Source organism: Fundulus heteroclitus, unplaced genomic scaffold, assembly GCF_011125445.2.
Source record: "Fundulus heteroclitus isolate FHET01 unplaced genomic scaffold, MU-UCD_Fhet_4.1 scaffold_82, whole genome shotgun sequence".
In the NCBI taxonomy this organism is placed as follows: Eukaryota; Metazoa; Chordata; class Actinopteri; order Cyprinodontiformes; family Fundulidae; genus Fundulus; species Fundulus heteroclitus.
Genome location: NW_023397274.1, coordinates 1,102,950 through 1,116,347, shown reverse-complemented (window position 1 = coordinate 1,116,347; position 13,398 = coordinate 1,102,950). Strand labels below are relative to the sequence as shown.

The following is a 13,398-nucleotide window of genomic DNA, read 5'->3' as shown; positions in this document are numbered from 1 at the left end:
ATCTTTATTCGTGAGATTTTTTATTTTATTTTTTACAAAGCAAGAAAAACAAGGTATTTACTTTATATTTTGATGCTATTAATCTGCGAAGCACGCCGACAGTGACACATGATGCTTTCGTCTGACATATCAAGTTCTGAGTCTGGTCCATTTTCCGGGTTTGCTGTGGATGTCGGAAGTCTTTCTCTCTTAGGGGGAATACGGAGGCGGCAGCGGTCCTGAAGAAATCTTCTCATAGGCTGGAGGAGCATTAGGGACCTAGGGGAGAGTTTGAAAAACATCAGAATGCAACAAATCTTTGATTTTCAGAGCAGTACAAAGCATGGATGTTATATTATGACCCCAATGTGTAATATTAACAGTACGCACTTGACTTTAATAGCGTCTATCACTTACTCTGCATCCCTGGCGCCGATCTGTGAAATGCCTTTAAATCCTCTTTTATTATGCTAGTGTAATCTCAAAAAAAATATATAGGAAAACCCAACTTTAACTTGATTATTTCTATTAAGTCGAAAAAGCGATCAAACGTAAAATATTTTTTCAAAACCACTTCTGCCACAGTCACTGCCCCCTGAATAAAAGACTAAATTAATTTGTGAAACAATTTGAAAATGTGTTTCTAAGCTGATCAGAGTGTCTGTAATATTTTATTTATTCATGACTTCCTGTCTTCCTGGGGTGTACATTTGATGCTATTGAGAAGTGTTTCTGTTCCCCACTTCACTTCAAAAGAGGAAATGAAGGAGAACATGCCTTTAAGGTAAGCCAGAATGTTCATAATCTTTATTAGGCACGAAATGGCTACTGCTCACCCGGACATTGAACCGTAGCAGAAAAAAATGCCTCCTATGTTCACCTGGTCTCAAACTACAGTTCTCTACTAAAAACGTGCTTCAAATTGGAAAAGTTATCTGACAGTATAGAATAAATTTCTGCTGTTATGCTAATAAAGCAAAAATTAGAAGTATTCTGTTCAGGAGTGACACACACACACAAAAAACCTTATCCATGTACGTGTTACTTCATAGCTGGACTATTGAAATTCTTTACTATCAGAAAGTCCGCAAAATACAGTTCAAAGCCTTCAGTCGATCCAAAACGCAGTAGCAAGAGTTCTGGTCAAAATTAAAGATATTTCACCAATTTTAGCTTCCCTTTGTTTACTTCCTGTTAAAATTCTCACATATAAAGCCCTTAACAATCAAGCTCTATCACATATCGGAGATATTATCCCAAATGTTCCTAACGGAGCACCTCACTCTCAGACTGGTGGTTCCTAGAGTCTCTAAAAGTAGAATGGGAGGCAGTTTTTTTTTTTTTTTACTATCAGGCTCGTCTCCTGTGGAAACACCTCCCACTTTTGGTCTGTGAGAAAGACACCCCGTCTACTTTTAGGATACTTTCTTTAAGACTAGGCTTAAAACTTTCCTTTTTTCAAAGTCTATAGTTAGAGAGGCTCAGAGCTCCTCTGCTGTTTCTCTCCTAGATGAAGCCACAAAATGAGCTGGAAATGTATGCCCACTATTAAGTATGATGGAGAGCATGTGATGCTGTGGGCCTGGAGAACCTTAAGAGTCCATGGCATCATGGGAGACCTGAAGAGAAGAGAGGACCTAGAAATGTGGACGATCTAAAGCAGTGGTGTCCAAAGTCAGTCCTCAAAGGCCGGTGTCCTGCATGTTTAAGGTGTCGTCCTGGTTCAACACAGCGTGACGTAACGACTACTTAATTTGTAGGCCTCTCCAGACCTTTGCCATAGACTCAGAAGGTGAATTGTCCATTTGAATCAGATGTGACAGATCTAGAACATGCAGGCAAGCGGCCCTCGAGGACTGGAGCTGAAAAATGCCTGATGTAGAGAAACTGTTGCCTGAGCAATGGTCAAAGATCTCTGTCGGCTACAAACTTGTGAAATTTTAAATCTCACCAGGTCACGGAGGGTGACTAACTATTGTGACACTCATGTTTTTTCCTACCCTAAATTGTGCTCTTATTACAAATGGGATCGTTCTGAAATCAGAAATGCAAGAATATGCTACTGAAACAATTGATTAAAAAGCTTATTACACATCTTTACCAATGGTGCCCACGTGTTGACGGTGCTATATGGTAAAAGTGTTTCAGTCTTCCCCTCTGCTCGCATGCCTGGGTACGCGCACTTCCCTGGGGAATGAGACGGTTTTAATTCCTTGGCCTAGTCTGGTGACATTATAATCTCCCTCAGGCATCCAGTGCAATGCGTCGGCTTTACACGCTCCACACGGTTCTCAGAACCCCCAGGGCTTTCTGCCTTCTGAGCTTTTCAATGAAAACGACCGTTTGGGCCATAATGTCACCGTTCATCACTTACCACAGATCGGAAGCTGCCAAAGTCGGTAAGAGCCATTTTATTGTCTGCTGAAGTCCCTGCCTCGGAGTACTGGCCTGCTGTAAAACCTGCTGATCCTGAGCCGGTGTTCTGGATATGAAGAGAAAATGTGTGAGACGTTTGGGGGGGGGATAAGGTTAAAAAAAAAGTAGTAACAATTCACAATTTAAAAAAGGGTGATTTAAGTAGAGTGTAATAGTCTCACTCTGATTATTTTGTAGCCATTCCTCTTCTTGAGGTACCAGCAACCGAGGATGAAGAGGCCAGCCAGGACAATAACCAGAAGGGCTATGCCTACTGCCCTGAAACGCATAATACCTCTCAGTTAGTTTATGTTTTTTATCTAGAGCGTTTCCCCTCTCAGTTTTCACCTCAACATATATATATATATATATATTAGAGATTCATAAAGACGTTTCTAGATCAGCACCGACTGAGCTCTGTTTGAAAGCCAGAACCAGATGGCTGCTGCGTCTCTCATTTTCAGCCCTGATTTGCATTTTTCATCTGCTTACTCCTCAGCTCTGATGTATCCCCTCCGCCCGCTGGCAAAGTAGACGTTGAAGTCTCCGCGAGGCATTCCGGCTGTACGATTGCACAACATCAAGCTGAAAGTCAAACCAGAGAACACCCTAAAAAATTAGAGTCAAGCAGGTTCAGTTTCACAACCTGCATGAATTCATTTTTAAGTAAAGGCCCATCTTTTGAGTTAAAATAGTCTAGATAACTGTTAGACGTGCTAATTGTCACACTATTTTGGTGGAATAAGGGTTATTCAGAAGAAAAAAAGAATATTCAGCAGATAAATACCATGAAGCTATCTTACATTATATAAAAATACTAAAAACCGTATTAGGTTTGGGTATTTGAACATCTTTATTTTAATGTAACCCTAACCATAAGCCTGTTTTTGAAACAACATGCAATAAAGTTTAAAGCTCGTTGCATCTTGCAGTGAACAAAATGTATTTTTTGATATATATATATTTTGCCGATGTCTTTTTAGGTAACACATCTTGTTACATTTAAGGAATTTGAAAAAAAAATGTAATGCCATCAATCCGATTATAAACATCCCTTTAAGAGTAATATAATGAACATTTTTGGGGAAATGGGCCTATGCTAAACACCTGTTGCAGTAAAAGATGAAGCTAAAAACTGAGCAATTACTTATCCTGGAAGCCTATTAAAGATAAGTATAACCCTTTATACCAAAATATGACATTGCATTTACATTTAATTGGCAAAAAGAAGCCAGAAAGACAATTTTCTTACCTGATTGTTCCCTGATGCCAGAGCGCACTCCTTCCTATTGGAGAGCCTCCTCAGACTGTGGCTACCAAGCTCTGTGTTGCTTCACCCCTCAAGGGTCTTTCTTCAGTCGGTGGGAGAAAACAGAGAGAGGCAAAAAAACAAAATTCCTCATGACCGTCACGGGATGGAGACTCATGGTTAAACCCATTGAAACGCAGTAATTACCGTGAAACCCCCGCGGCCTTAAACGCAACACTCCTGTCCACTCGTGAAACTTCAAGAGTCAGCTGCTGGCCTTTCATGTGAAAGATAACGTGTGTGTGTGTTTGTTTTTGGAGATCTCTTGAACGGTTTGAGAAAATAATAGTTCACAAAATATAAGATTCTCAAGCTATTTCAGTTGAATGATTGTACCATTAAAATGTTTAACTAACTAAATTCTTCCAGAATCTTCGCTCCAGAAGAATGGACTCCAGTGGAGTAAAATAAAACGGGGCCATTCGGTGTGACTTCTGATTTTGTTTTTAATTTTTATGTCAAGGACGATGCAAAAGAACATCTTTTCCCATAAGAGAAGAGATGCACTGCGGCCTCAGGGCAGGTAACAATGTTCAAGTGTTGCTCTGTGGTAGCATGGGAAGCATTATCCCCATCAGTAGCAGTTTATTTTGAAGGTACTTTCATGCCTTATTTAACTCTGAAAAGGTTAATGAAAATTAAATTTAAATGGGACAGCCTCAATATTGTCTCTAATACAGTCAAAAATTATAAACTGCAGGACTGATCTCTGTGTTTATAAGGAAAATCCAACCCACTCACTCTGCGGATGTTAGTTCCTGGGTGGAGGTTTTGGGTAGATGTTCGCCAAGATAACATAAGATGCTTTTTTATTTGTCATTAGACATACAACGCTGATTTCATAGATCCGATGGAGGTATAGCCTGAGCTGCGGCAACCGAGCGTACCACCACTAATGGCCAACCTGACAAACATGTCTTTTTTTTCAGTGGTAGGGGAAACCAGAACGCCCAGAGAAAACCTACACAGACACGGAGAAAACGTGCAAATCCCACACAGAAAGGCCCCTGCCAAGCCCAGGACTCAAACCCAGGACCTTCTTCCTGTGGGGCTACCCACTGTGACACCGTGCCGCCCCGTGGTATTTCTATGGTTCACAAATATAGAAAAAGGGGACGGTCTTAATGCAGAGCAAGTTTTGAGCCTGATTCATAGTTTGGGAACTTAAAGAAAACGTAAATGATCCGGCAAAATCAAATGGAATATGTTTTTCAAAAACTAGACAACCATGAAAACATGGTGGATGATGTGCTGTGGTTTGAGTGCATGATATAAATGCATTTTGGCAAAAATTGCTTTGCCAAAATATGTAAGAGGAAGATCCTGAAATGGGAAACTTGTGGAACCGGATGTATTGTGATTTAGGCACCTCTGAATTTTTTTTTCTAATAAGACAGAATTAAACGACATCTACTAATAAAAAAATTTAAAACGTGAAGCATGGTTTAGGCATGCTTATAGTCAACCAAAAAACAGTAAAACAAAACGACTAAGGCCTCATGGCAAGACTTGAAAAGGTGTGCCTGGTATGTCAGAAATCTTAGAGTATCAATGTTTCTTTTGAATACGTGGTTGTCATGCCTTTTGTTTTTCAAAGACATTCTGGTCATTTACAGGAAACGCCTGATAAAGCGCTACGATTTCTCACGTAAAGGCCTAAAAGCATTGACACACTAGGTAACATTTGCTCAGAAAGAAGGGATGGATCTATGTGTACTGAAGTGCATTTTGTATACAATTAGCAAACTGTTTATGGATAAGCTGGACAAGAGTTAAGATCATATGGTGACTCCAGGAATCTCTTTACATAAATTGTATCTCCAAACACTGGTTTTAGAATATTTCATCCTCCGTTAATTGTCAATGCTTTTGTTTGTTATTGGATTACTGGCGGGTCATTGATTTGCTGTGCTGCGCAGATTTTTATTCCATTTAGAAAAACAATAGAAACATTGTCAACATCAGTGGGAGGAGACCAACGAACAACTAAAGACAGTTTAGTTTTCTCCACAAGAGGGAGCTCATAGCCTTTATAAACCCAGACCTCAATTCTTTCAGATTACATAAGTGGTTGTTCTTATAACTGACTGTATAGATATAAATTCATATATTCATGTAAGGGAAGGAATATTTTGTGGCTTTTACAAATGTCAGAGTCTCGTCACATGTTCTAGTCAGAAACCTTTTCAGTTTTGGGGTTACATCAGTGCAACATTTAGAAAATTGTTGCAATAATTTTCAGTAAAATAACTTTCTTGATCAGATGAATACTTGGTCTTTGGTGCTTTTATTTTTAACAGTATTTATCAAAGTGGTGCCATTTTGCAATAAGGCTCCCCTCATAAATGGTTGATAATTAGTTTATAAATGTGCTATAAATTAATCTGTAGAAACTTTATAACTCATTCATGTGCTCATTATGTATTAATTAAAGGCGACTAAGAGACTAAACTGATGAGTTTGTGATTACAAGGTAGAAACTTAGTATGAAATGTTTAATGCAAGCAACTCTAGATGATAGCCATCTACAAGGGGAGCCTTATTGTAAAGTGGTACCATTAAAGCTATATAATGATGTCTCAAACTGTGGATTTACAGCTTTAATATTAGAATATCCATCCCATCTGTCCATTGTCTTCTGCTTATCCGAGATCAGGTCACGGGCTCCAGCTCATTCTAGGGGATCCCAAGGCGTTCCCAGGCCAGACGGGATATATAGTCCCTCTACTGAGTTCTGGGTCTGCCCCAGTGGGACACACTTCCAAATCACCTCCACTGACTCCTTTTGATGCACAATTTAATTCAGTTTTTTTTTCATTTCATTTCATCTCAATGCATTTATGTAGCAAAAACCCACAACAAACATCATCTGAAGGCTGTTGAGGCGATCGGGTAAAATTAATTTCCAGTTTAAGTGCGATTTAGTACAGTCAAAATGAATGCGACTTAATCCAATTTATTCCAATCCAACCCAAATGTAGTCAGATTCAAATCCAGAATGAAAAAGTTCAGTTCATCCGATTCAGTACAGAATCTTTGCTTTAATGATCTAAGCCAGGGATGGGCAACTTCCATGATAAAGAGGGACACATTTTTTTCAGCACGACCATTGGAGGGCCACATGACCGAGCACTTCAAATAATTGGATATGAAACGCGCTACAAATATTTTCTCAATAAAAACAAATTTTAGATGAATTTATATCTGTATGTTTACTGCACCAACATATAACTATTTTCTGCATATAAATGCATTTTAATATGTCCTTAAGCAAAAGACAAACCGTTTGCTTTAAAAAAAATTGCAAAAAAGGAATTTAAACTCCTCCATATCAATGCATTCAGGAGCATGGGTCATTTCAAATTTACAAGAAAAGAGGCATAACACGGAATAGAACTTAACTCATACCGTATTTATCCAGAAACAGAGTGAGCTTTCTTACAATACTGAATGCTCTATAATTGTATTTCTGTTATTTTTTGATTATGCACATCTTTTAGCTTTGAAAAATCTAATGTCCCACGCTCCTGAATGCAACATAGCTTTCTGATGCTTGCAAATGCATCACACTGGTCTATGAACATGGTGCTGTGTAGATGCACGTTTGATCTTCTGCTTAAGACAAAGCTTTGCAGTTTCAAAACTCATGTCAGCTCTCACGGTTTATTGTTGTGTGTGAATGACAAGAGACCACAACAAATAAATCAGCCGTACCTCTAGGGAATGCAAAAACCTTTGCGAGGGAACACAAAAAAAAAAAAAAAAAAAAAAAAAAAAAAAAAAAAATATTGTCTGAAAAATGTGACTTTCTCGGTCAAGTTTTCCCTTAATGCCACTGCTAGTGGCCATGGCTCTTGACTTTCTTCCTCGCTGTTGCAAAGCGGCCCGTGCCCGCTATTGTTTGGGTACGGCGAGCCCTCTATCGGTCAAAAGTATAATTACAAGTTTTTTTTTAAATTATTATTAAATTATTATTTATCTATTCGCGGGCCGCACTGAGTGATGACGAGGGCCGTGTGCGGCCCCTGGGCCGCCAGTTGCCCATCCCTGATCTAAGCCAAAACCACATAGAATAATCTGAAAAGTGTGGCATGCTTTTGTTTTCTGCCCCATTAAGATAAGATAAGAGATAAGATAAGATAGGCTTTATTGATCTCACAATGGAAAAATCCACTTGCCACATCGGTTCATACAAGAAGGTGCAAATTAGGAAAGGTACATTCAGTTATATAGTGAATCTTCATATATACAATGGATCAAAAAGGATACAAAAAAAAAAAAATACAAAAAGAAATAGGAATGGGCATATGATGTCTTATTTACATACATAGTGATCTATATATATATATATATATATGTATATATATATATATATATATATATATATATATATATATATATATATATATATATATATATATATATATATATATATATGCCTACATACATACTAACGTCCCTAAATAAATTACAATGCTGCTAATTGTCTTCAGAAGACACCTAATTTTTTAAATATGTTTAATTCAATATAAACAAGTATAAATAATACAAGGTATTTAGAGGTTTGTTAGAACATATCAGTGGACATTGGGCTTCGGGAATATCTCACTGTTTGATGAATCACAAAAATGAAGAGAATGGTAGAAGGCAGGGCAAGGCAAATTTATTTGTGTAGCACATTTCAGTACAGAGACAATGCAAAGTGCTTTACATGATTAAAATATAGGAAAATAAAACAAAATAAAACCAAGTAGGAAGCAGGCTAGAACTGCTAGCCTACCAAGACATGGCTGGCCACTTAAACTGCCAGGCTGGGCGAGCCTTGGTCAGTAACTCTGTGGGGACTACAGAGATTCACAGCTCGGGTGGGAGAATATGCCTGCATTACAACTACTAATCATCTGCTCTATAAGTCTGGTCTATGTGAAAGAGGCATAGGAAATCATGTTTGTGGTTTGCCATATTTTATGTAAGAGATACAGAAAACATTGTTGGTACGTTGGTCATATCAGTGAATATTTTTTATTTTTTTGCCTAAATGCAAAATGCTTAGCGTGGGAGTTAGCTAACGCAGCACATCACCCTAAACAAATTGTCCCCACTGTGAAACAATGGTGGCAGCACAATGCGTTGTGTTGATGCTTTTCATCAGCAGGTAAAAGGAAGTTGCTCAAAGATGATGAGAAGAGGTGGGTAGTAACTAGTTACATTTACTCAGTTACATTTCTTTGAGTTACTTTTTGAACAAAATGTAATTTTAATGCACTGTACTTCTTACATTTGCTTGGGTAAATATCATGAAGAAGTATCAATTCTCTTATTTGAGTAAAATTTCTGGCTATACTCTTTCCACTGTAAGTAACTTCACTGAATAAACAAACTTGTTTCAATCAGAAATGCACCAGAGAGACACGTCTACAGATTATATTAAGGTGAGGCTTCTTGTATGTACACAAGCTTTGTTGTTTTAATGGTATTTTCTATCTGCTGAGCTCATCAAGCCATTTACAGGCCAAATAACCATACAGTAAACAGTAGATATTGTTATTGGAAGTACTTTGCACTCTATGTGCATTTAACGGCTTGGTTTAATCAGTTTTATGTTGAAAAACATTATTTAGAAAAGCGTTTCTTCTGCTTGAATTTGTTACTTTGTAATTTTTTGTGTTTGTAACTTTTTTATGTTAGTCGTTAAAATACCACAGTTTGTACATAATTTAATATTTTTGCCTGACCAAGTACATCATTTTTAATTATTAAATCAGGTGTTATAGATATTTACTCAGTACTTGAATAGCCTTCTTACCATTTTTTTATTTTTTTTATTCTTACTTGAGTCATTTATTGGTTGGGCACTTTCTACTTTGCCTTAAGTAAAAATATGTTGCAGTACTGCTACTCTTACTTGAGTAAAATTTCTGGTTACTCTACCCACCTCTGGCTAGAAGAAAGTCCTGGAGGAAAATCTGTCAGAAGGAAATCTGTTAGAAGTTGCAAAAGACCAGAGACTGGGGCGGAGGTTAATTTTCCCTAAACATGCTAAACTTACAGCAAGAGCTATAAAATTAAATTGTTTAACTCAAGGGGCAGCAGCAATTACAAGAAGAAAAGCACTCCCCCGCCCCAACAAAATAAAACATTTGTTTAGAGCCACAAACGTTATAGGACCCTTTAAGAAAATGTGACATTAACTTAGAGACACCTACTATTGGAAAATAAGATTTTTATTTATTTATAGCTCTTAAAACATGAAATAAAAGTTTTTGAAATGGAAATTCACTTGTAAATGCACATTTAAGTAGGAGTTATAACACATTCTGGGACCTAATAACTTGATCGCGTTGTCGAAACACAAAAACAGACAGAGAAATGGCAACAACCACCCTTTCTCCTCCATTTACACTTAATTTTGGCCAGAGATATCAAACCCCTGGTTTTGATCAACGTATATTCATGTAACAGAGCGGCCCAGTCAAAGTCCAGACCCAAATCCAGGTGGGAATCTTTGCCGATACCTGGAAACTCCAGACAGGTGCCCTGAGTGAAGAAGCTCAGTGAAGAAGAATGGGGAAAAATGTAGAGATAGACGCTGAAAGACTCAGGGAGGCTCTGCACCCACACAATTCATGTAATGCCCACACCACATATGTTATAAACATTTAACAACAAATGTTTTTGGTTCTCAGCTGGTTTTCATTCCCCTATGTTTATTGCAGAGTTCTGTAATTTTTTAACTATATATTGTCTTTGTGTCTCTGTCCTTTCTTTGCTTTTCTTACGCTGTTATTGTTACCCATCTCCCCCTGTCATGTTTAGCATCGCAAAAACCTGAACAGCAATAAAATAAACCATTCAAGGGTTTGGGCGCCAAGGGAAGATTCCTAAAGCCTCCCTTAATATGTTCAGCATAACTACGGCATAACTACATAAGCTTGGCATGAAGAAGAAGAGAGAATGCTGAATACAAAGGCAAGCCGCACTTTTCAGATTTCCAATTAAACAATTTGGGAAAACTCTACACGACTTTGCACGGTTTTGCGGCAGTAAAATCCCAATAAGACTATATTAAAATGTGTAAGTGGTTGCAAAAAAAAAAAAAAAAGAGGGGACAGGTTTATGGGGGGGTGTGTGCACACATTTCCACGACAATAAATCACTTAAATTACAAAGAAAAGTAAAAAAAAAAAATAATACAAGGTGTCAGAAAAAAAAAAAATAGGACCTAATCCAAAAAGTGAGTTTTATTTTTCCTCAGATCCTCCAGGAAGCCCAGGTACACTTGCAGGTTGGGAGCAAAGTGCCCCGTTAAGATATCTGCCCCCTCAGCAGATATGAAAGCCAGGAGAATGGAGGAAACAACCCCCTCTTCCTCCTCCTCCTCTTCCTCCTCCTCCTCCTCCTCAGCCCCCGATGGCTGTTACTGTGTCGCTGAGCAGCTATTACACGGAGGAGCTGTTTGAACACTAGGACGGAGAGGGAGCTAGAGACTCCTCTCCAGCTCCAGCTGCCATCCTACTCCTGCTGCTCCTCCTCCTCCTCCTCCTCCTCCTCCTCCTCCACCAGAACCACTTCTCTTTCTCATCACATCCAGAGGTAAATAAGCTACATCCGAGAGCAACATCCTATTTTCAGGCGGATTGTTTACCCTCCTGCGCGTTTTTGCGTGGTGCCAGACCCCGCAGACAACCGCGAGGGAGACAGGGTAGGAAAGGGGAGAGAGGAGGGTGATAGGGAGGGGGGGCACATGAACAGAACTGGCCAAAGGGGGGGTATAATTCTGATTTGTGATGGGGTCTTTTGCTGCTTTGTACCCCTTGCCTGCCTCCTTGGCGTCGGGTCGGGGTTACGCTTCCTTTTTTATAAGGCAAGTCCGAGGTCCACTTTCGGGGGAGAGGAGGGGGGGGGGAGCGAGGAGATGCGTCGACGCCGTAGTGGCCCGCGAGGCGTACGTTGGTAGCCGGCGTCCGACGAAACGGCGAAGAATAGTAAACGAGAACGGCGGCTAAGCGGCTTTGATGCGCACTCGACGAGCTATCCCTAGCCAGCTAGCATACATTAGCTGCACCTCCAGCGGTTGCTAGCCGGCTAACCGCCAGTTGATTTCGCTCACTTTTCTCAAACGTCTGTCTCCCTCCACCTCCATACACACCCCACGCCACACCACACCGCTGCCCTCGTCCCCCTTAAACCCGTGTCTCTTTTTAGGACGACCCGGTGGCGTTAAGCGGGGGCAACCAGACGCGAAAGCTTGCTACCAAGATGAGCTAAACGTCGCTGTGGAGGGTGTCGGGCAAGCCAGGGGGGGAATCTTGACACGACAACAAAAGGAGGAAAAATGAGATATAACTAGCTAACAGATTGAAGGGGTTCCCCCCCTTTTTCTCTGTTTATAGCCGCCGCCGCTTTCAGTTTGAGTTAGGGGGTTCAGCTGCTTGAACGTGAGTAGAAACTCAGCAAAGTAACATCTTTTCTTCTTCTTCTTCTTGCTTTAGCCTGGAGGTTCGAGGGACGCGCACACGTAGAATTATGGAAACTTTTTTTTTTTGTTTGTTTGGTTGTTGCTGCTGTCACTAATTGGATCATTACCCGCACCTCCTGGGCTGGGAAGAACCACTGCTCCTTCATTGTCAATCAACGGATACAGTATAGATAGATTTAGGGCAAGTTAAAAAAAATGACAGTGGCTGGAGGCGTGTCTTTATGGATGCAAAGGGGAATCAGTGTGCTTATTTTGAAATAAATCTTCAATCAGGGCACGTCTAGGCTTGCTGTGGGGCCTGCATGACCTGCAGCAGTAGTGGCACTACTTCTTTTTTTTTTTTTTTGATAACGATCGGGACAATTTTTGGTCGTGTGAAAAGCATCTAGAGCACACCTGATTGTTATTAATTGCTTATTAAAGGAACAGTGTTGCATTTCAGTGACTTCTGGACCCCTCGTATGTAGAGGATGCATTTTTTTTTTTTTATTGCCACCTTTCTGTCTTTTGCAGCTCTTTGTGGAGATGTGACGACTAGGAAGAGATTGGTGACACTGAGCTGCCTGTGCATTGACACGACATCTTGACCTCATCTTCAGCATGAATGGTGATATGCCTCATGTTCCCATCACTACTCTTGCTGGAATTGCTAGCCTAACCGACCGTAAGTGCAACATTGTTCCTCCTAAACCTGTCCGCAAAACCCCATGCATCGTACCCGCCGACATATTTCGGGCTGAGGTCACACCAGGGGCGGTTCTAGACGGGGGGCCCAACAGGGGCCAGTGCCCCCGTAGAAATGGTTCTGGCCCCTGTAATAAAGTCGACATAACTTCAAATTCACTTCTTACGATTATATGCACTGGCGAATAAATCATAACTGATTGGTAACTCTGATCAATTACCTTTACCTTTACAGTTTTACGCTAAAATTAGGATTTAAAATTAAGATGTTTCACATTTAGCTTCAGCCATGTTGAGCTGGGATTCACAGTTTTCATCTGATAGATCAGGGGTCTGAAACCCGCAGTTCCAGAGCCACAAGTGGCTCACTTAATATTATTAAACTATTAGATATTGCCCAGTTGTATTGTTTAATTATTTTGTTGTGTGCCCTTATGATAAAACACTAAATTCGGTCTAGAACCGCCACTGGGTGACCCTGACGAGCGCCTAGCTGGAAAGGAGAGAAGCTAAATGCTAGCTGAAGCTCATC

At 39.9% G+C, this 13,398-nt stretch overlaps 2 protein-coding genes across 2 annotated transcripts in view; one reads left to right on the top strand and one right to left on the bottom strand.

Annotated features, from left to right (window-relative positions):
* Window positions 1–30: 30 nt before the first annotated feature.
* On the bottom strand, window positions 31–3,755 carry mlana (melan-A). The gene is made up of 5 exons (XM_012869152.3): window positions 3,647–3,755; window positions 2,887–2,979; window positions 2,577–2,673; window positions 2,354–2,461; window positions 31–258 (listed from the first exon to the last, which is right to left on the bottom strand). Exons 2-5 carry the CDS (start codon window positions 2,973–2,975, stop codon window positions 190–192), a joined length of 363 nt encoding a protein of 120 aa, XP_012724606.1. The 5' UTR covers window positions 2,976–2,979; window positions 3,647–3,755; the 3' UTR covers window positions 31–189.
* Window positions 3,756–11,627: 7,872 nt separating this feature from the next.
* Window positions 11,628–13,398, top strand: part of LOC105930806 (nipped-B-like protein B) — a 57,360-nt gene continuing 55,589 nt past the window's right edge. The window contains exons 1-2 of the mRNA XM_036134470.1: window positions 11,628–12,141; window positions 12,696–12,846. Of these exons, the coding sequence (XP_035990363.1) occupies window positions 12,783–12,846 (64 nt within the window). The 5' untranslated portion in view covers window positions 11,628–12,141; window positions 12,696–12,782. The remainder of the gene's footprint in view (window positions 12,142–12,695; window positions 12,847–13,398) is intronic.

Bases quoted from the DNA above. Each gene is read 5' to 3' on its own strand.
- mlana (XM_012869152.3), bottom strand. From the start codon at position 2,975: ATGTTGTGCAATCGTACAGCCGGAATGCCTCGCGGAGACTTCAACGTC. The intron at 2,674-2,886 runs GTAAGCAGATGA...TATGCGTTTCAG, and splicing joins GGATACATCAGAGCTGAGGA to GGCAGTAGGCATAGCCCTTC. The intron at 2,462-2,576 runs GTGAGACTATTA...CTTCATATCCAG, and splicing joins ATGGCTACAAAATAATCAGA to AACACCGGCTCAGGATCAGC.